This window comes from Berghia stephanieae, chromosome 13 (genome assembly GCF_034508935.2).
Source record: "Berghia stephanieae isolate SIO BIC M18660-M18661 chromosome 13, UCSD_Bste_1.3, whole genome shotgun sequence".
NCBI lineage: Eukaryota > Metazoa > Mollusca > Gastropoda > Nudibranchia > Aeolidiidae > Berghia > Berghia stephanieae.
The window spans coordinates 15370171-15376285 of NC_088372.1; the positions used below are offsets into that span (position 1 = coordinate 15370171).

The 6115-nt window shown below is 33.0% G+C and overlaps 1 protein-coding gene across 2 annotated transcripts in view; it reads left to right on the forward strand.

Annotated features, from left to right (window-relative positions):
* Positions 1–6115, forward strand: part of LOC144959161 (uncharacterized) — a 140753-nt gene extending 134638 nt beyond the window's left edge. For both annotated transcript variants that reach the window (XM_078891679.1, XM_078891680.1), the window contains one exon: positions 2010–6115. In XM_078891679.1, the coding sequence (XP_078747805.1) occupies positions 2285–2794 (510 nt within the window). In that variant the 5' untranslated portion in view covers positions 2010–2284 and the 3' untranslated portion in view covers positions 2795–6115. The remainder of the gene's footprint in view (positions 1–2009) is intronic.

Genomic DNA, 6115 nt, shown 5'->3' on the forward strand with positions numbered 1-6115 from the left:
TAAAGAGTCTTTTCCAAGGACTCAACTATTCGCCGAGCGAGGCTCGAACCCAGGACGTTCCGATCCGAAAGCGATACCATACCACAAGACCACATAGCCGCATGTTAACTGTGTCATATTCTAGAAAAACACGTATGTAAAACAAAAAAAACAAAAAAAAAAAAAAAAAAAAAAAAAATAGGCCAGAAAACACATCCTTCAAATATAGGTCGATTTCAATTATCTACTCTCATTTTGGGAAAAGCTCTCAAACCTTGCACTCCAAAAAAGCAAAAGTTTGAGATTTTTTGGGGGGTCAAGATGGAGGCTCATTTAAATCGATCGATGTTTAAGACGAGTTTTCTGGCCAAATTTCTTTTTAGTACTTGCATTTCCAGAGTATGAGACAATTAACTGGTTAGATGAAAACTGAAAAGTAAGTTGTCGTTTGTAAAGCTGAATGTAACAATAAATGATCCCTTTGGTTATGCTGTTGAAATTACATTAGAACTAAGCAAAAATAATTTTCTTTTCTCTTAATTTTTTTCTGCTTTAGTCCTACCTGATGAGTTTCTTTTTTTCTTAAATACAATTCATTATTCACGTTCTATTAGAAGTAGACGTGCATTGTGACGTAATGGTTTGGATATATCAGACTACATATTTTTTTCAAAGATTACGACAGAGAGAGAGAGAGAGAGAGAGAGAGAGAGAGAGAGAGAGGGAGAGAGAGAGAGGGGGAGAGAGAGAGAGGGGGAGAGAGAGAGAGGAGATAGAGAGAGAGGAGAGAGAGAGAGAGAGAGAGAGAGAGGACATTGGGACGTATTAGTACAAATTTACCTATATTACGACAGTGAGACACACACACACACACACACACAGAGAGAGAGAGAGAGAGAGAGAGAGAGGGAGAGAGAGAGAGAGAGAGAGAGAGAATAGTTTTTACTGCAATCACCAGTCACGTGGCTATTCTACACCCTATGGCGTAACTTTAACAAAAGTCCAAATACTAAACCATGATGTAATTGTTATTGACGCTAAAAAGCACTTTGTAACCGCACACTTTCGAATAAAATGAAAATAAGTCTTAAATCCTCAATCTAAAATTAATTTTCATTAGTTTTGATATTTTTTCTTCTGATAGAATGACGTAACAAAGCTCGAAGAAACAATTTTTTTTTCTTTGTATTTTTTTCCTCTTAAGTTCTTCATCTTGTTTATTTACTACTTCGAAGTTACTGTTTTTGGTGGAAAACAACTTTAAAATGGTGTCTTCCTGTGGGGTGTTTTTGTTTCAGTGGGTCGCAAGGGATTGTGGGTGAAGATCGATGATGACGTAGCACACTAATGACGTCCGGCCCACCGGGATCATGACGGACCGAAACGGTTGAGAAATTAACCAAATTTCACACCAGGCTAACAGCATTGAGGCCCACTGCTGCGACTTCTTCGTCGTCTGTCGCGCTGGTCTCTAAAATTATCGTGTTTATGTGACTGCAAAGATGACCCAACTCTCATTTTTAAGATTGTGTGTGTGTGTGTGTGTGTGTGTGTGTGTGGTTGGGTGTCATATAATTTTAGTGTACAAAAAGGAATATTAATGATTATCTGTCACAATTTAAGAATGTGTAAATCCCACGCACTCCGCACTTTCTATATTTGAGGCCGATGCATTGATGATGAACACGAAGCCATATTATGGCAAGTTGCTTATTTCATTATTGATATTCTACACTGTCACTAGAACTGAGGATATTGGGTAAACTGGCGGTCACTCTAAGAAAATAATAACAACCGTAACCACTTTTCAAAACTTCTTTGTCTTTAACGCTCGATGTTTTCCCCCGTAAATCATTTTTAAAGGTAGACTTCTTTTTTAACCCAGTGATTCAACACTGACCGACAATTGAAGCAAGATGACTGAAGGTTAAGAAAAATGACGGCTTCGTAAGTCCCAACCAGATATATCATCAACCATATAAACAACAATAAGATGTATCTAATGTCTTCTTTTTTTTTTATTCCAACAGGTTCTCTTTTGATCGATCCAGCATATAAAATACCAAAATAGAATTCCCCCTAACAAAGAGAAGTCAAGAGGATTTACATTAGTTCACAATTTTTCAAAGATTTACAAAGGGCAACGAAAATTGAACTGTTCAAGATCTTCAATTAATTTAAAGAAAAATCAATAGAAATCTCGAGTGCAAAAATATCATAAAACATTGGATTTACAAATTTAAAAAAAGCAAATAACTCAGAATCAACTCTTCTTTCTCAATATCTACCTAATATCTCGTCCATAATGTTTACTTACTTATCTAAACAAACATCAGTGGTCACTTTCTCAAACATCATGATTCTTGCAGCAATCCTCGCAGTTGGGTGTGCAGCAATGGCCCTACCCGTCAGCGACTCCGCCTCATCAAAACACGATCTGAACAACCTAATGTCTCTTCTAGGAAAACTAAAAGACGCACAAACATTACGTCACAACGTCCTTGACACATCAGCGTCGTCAAATCGCAGACATGAGAAATCATCATCGATCGACGCCATGTTGTTACAAAGAGCAGCAGCTGGTGTAGACGATTTCGATACTGATATCGAAGACGACGATGACGATACCTCATCGACAATGGGGAAAAGACAAGGAGCTTGGTCGTTCGATTATGGACTCGGTGGAGGTCGATTTGGAAAGCGCGGTTACGGATATGCGGAATATGGTTTAGGTGGGGGTCGTTTTGGACGTGATGTGGATCATGTGGACCCCAATCACGATATTGACGTGGCGGTCGACAGTTCTGGGTTATAGAGAGAGGAAATAAATTATGTTTTTGGCGGTGTAATAGAGAAAAAGATACCATAATTTCACATCCTTCTTTCTATTACAAATAAAAGATTTGATTTGATTTTTTAATATTTTTTTTTGCAATGCTGATGTTATATCCTTTCAGTATTTTTCTTTTTTTTTTCTCTTCATTTGGTTTTGTTTTGTTTGTTGTTGCAAATATGTTAGTATCATTATGGCTAATTATTATAAAGGAGTGTATTCGAGATATAACCACGATGTTATATAACATATTATATTACAAGTATAAGACGGAATGCACGTGTGGGCAAGTGATATATTATGTGTTGCTATCATTTTCTTGATTTTTTTCGTCCTTGTTTTTGAAAATTTTTCTTTTATTTATTTGAATGTCTTAATATGTTCAAAGTAACCAAGGAAGACAATTATCAAATAATTTGGTTTGGGCAGTATGCCTATTAAAGATGTAACAAATCGACGGTCATCTAATCAAAGCCACTATTCAGATTAATAAATTACAAAATTTGCTCACCACGATAGACTGACTAAGAATTCAAGGTTCATTGCTTTTGTTTGTGGATGATACGAAATTTTCCAAAATCAACAAGTTCAGTTGAATCCAAGATACATATTAAGTTCTGGTTCTACGATTATTTCATAGTAGTAGGTCGGTTTGGAAAATTCTTGGTATCTTCTCTCCTTGAAATAGTGGAATTATATATTGATTTTTTGAGTTATTGATTTATCGATTTATTTACTAATACAACATTATAAACTTACATTTTGTTTAATAAATTTATCAGACATTTTGTTAGTCTTTTTTATTTTATTGGTAGCTACTTTATGAGTTTCATGTTAAATTACGGATTCCCCAGAAAGTACTGTTTATTGTTAAAAAGACATTTCTGAATTTATAATACAATTGCCAGAATGATAATGGATAATCAAAAAATAAGAAGCTATGTTTACCATTTTACAACTTAGCCAATACAATTTGCATGTTTGTTTAAAGTTTTAAACTATTTGTGTTTAGCTCTTATACATCAATTAAACAGAATATCTTTGATCAAATAATAAAATTTGGGGGATAAATAAAGTTGAAAACAAAAGAATGCTGCGAGTTTAAGCATTTCAAAAAAACGCTACATACAAAGAGCCTTACAATATTAGCGGTTCCTTTGATAATAAACTACTTTCCAATGTAATTGTCATCATACGACGTTATCATGAGTTCGTAAATCATTGAATTTAAATGGACGAGGAAATGTCTTTTGATATTCTAAAACCATAATATAATACGATATAATAATATTATAAAGGAGAAAGTGTTTAAACATATTAGCACTATGTTTTCTATCTTACGAATTGTCAAAAATAGAAAAATAAAGTATATATGCACCTATATAAACACAAATGGGACGATTTTATAATGCATTATTTTGAAATATAAATAAATTCTCTATGGTTGAAGACTTCGTAACTCGCTTTTATTTTCAATCTTTATGCAAAATTTTGAATGATTTTTAGATTAGTAACAGCAAAAACAGTAATTTTCAGAAAGCTGTTATTGCAATTTTATTCCTTATATAGGGAAGTGGATTGCCTTACAGATCTCATGATCAAATTCATTCAACATCATAAAAAAACTATCTTTCTAATAAAAATAAATATATGATAAAGAATATTTAGGATTCATATTCTTATCTTGATGCTTCTGAACAAATATAAGTAAATAAAAATCAACAAACAGTATGTAAGTAGCTATATATTTATTCAAAACTATGATAATTTATTAAGAATGATTTGTCCTGAATAAAAGCAGTATATATATATATTTTTTAAAAACTAGTGAATTTATTGGAAGAATAAGTATACATACTATAAAATACACTAAATGTTATAGAAACATGTTGTACACTGTAACAAAAGCTATTAATAATGGACGTATATTATTGTTATTTGTCATAAATTTGAAATCTGGTTAGGAAGAGAAGCCAACATATCCCTAGTTCTAAATGGCTTTTTAATCTCAATTGAAGATATACCATAAGACTTGTTCTCTTTCAAAATATCACAGTGAAAATAATGTCATGCAGCAGCTGTGGGTCGATAAAACGATTATTTCATTTTCCAGAGAACGGCCAAGATGTCAGCATATTTTATAAGAATTAACCATTCTGATGCAAGTACAATATACTAGGACATGTTTCATGTATGTCTTGGAAAGGAAAAAAAATTGATATCGAACAACCCTAAAACCATCTCATTCGACATACACATTTATCTGAATATTTAAAGGTCATTGCATTCTTGCGTTTTGGAATCCCGGACGAGTTCCCACTAGCTGCCCAAATTTGCAATTCCGTAATGAGAACAAATTTTGGATTACAAAGCGCGAGAGAGCAATACATCTTTGACTCTACCTCTCACACGATGTTTATTTATAGTTTCTAATTGAAGAATATTAAAACAAAAAGAATTTAATGATATCACTTATCGAATATCGTATCTGAATAAATTTTGCCGATGACAGTTTGACGTCATAAATTGTTTTTGGTAACTTAGAGGGAGGTGCAGAATAATTGGCAATAATTACACCTTTTTCCCATCAATTACGATTGTTGTTCTAATGCCAAGAAAACAATTGCGCCCTGCAATTTATTGCACATCATCAGGGAGTTTTCCATTACTAACGAGTCAAAATCTATTCTAATCTTGGCCTATGCTATCATCAAGTTGTCAGTTCGATAAAAAGTAAGATATTCGTAAACGATTTCGTTCGAGGTGATGGCGAAAATAGGCATTCAGTTCCTTTGGAAAAGGTGATGAAAGGAAAGCACGAAATCAAAATGTTAACATATCTTTGTTATTGCTTTGGTTCATTGATTTTACTTGTGTTTTTCTCTAAGATTAAATTACACAAAAAAGAAGCCAGTTTCATCTTAAAATATATTTTTAATACAAGGACAATATTAGTGACTCGTTGTTTTTCAAAGTCGAGTTCAAGGGTGTGATAAAGCAATGTTTAAAAGAGCTTGGCCTATAATCCGCACTCATTCCCGTCATTTCAGGCTTGCGCTGCTCACTTGCGTGATTTTAATATATTGGAACTATTTCAAAACCCCGTATAAAAACTGTTGTTTAGTACACAAATCGTTATCTACTCGTTTAAAAAATAAATTGGATTCTTGTTTAAAGGATCAACTATCTTATTTCGCTCACTGCCCAAATTTATTGTTAGATAGATGAAAAGACAAATAAAAAAATAAAAAAATAAACAAACAAAAAATAAAAAAATAATAAATAGATAATTAAACAAACGAA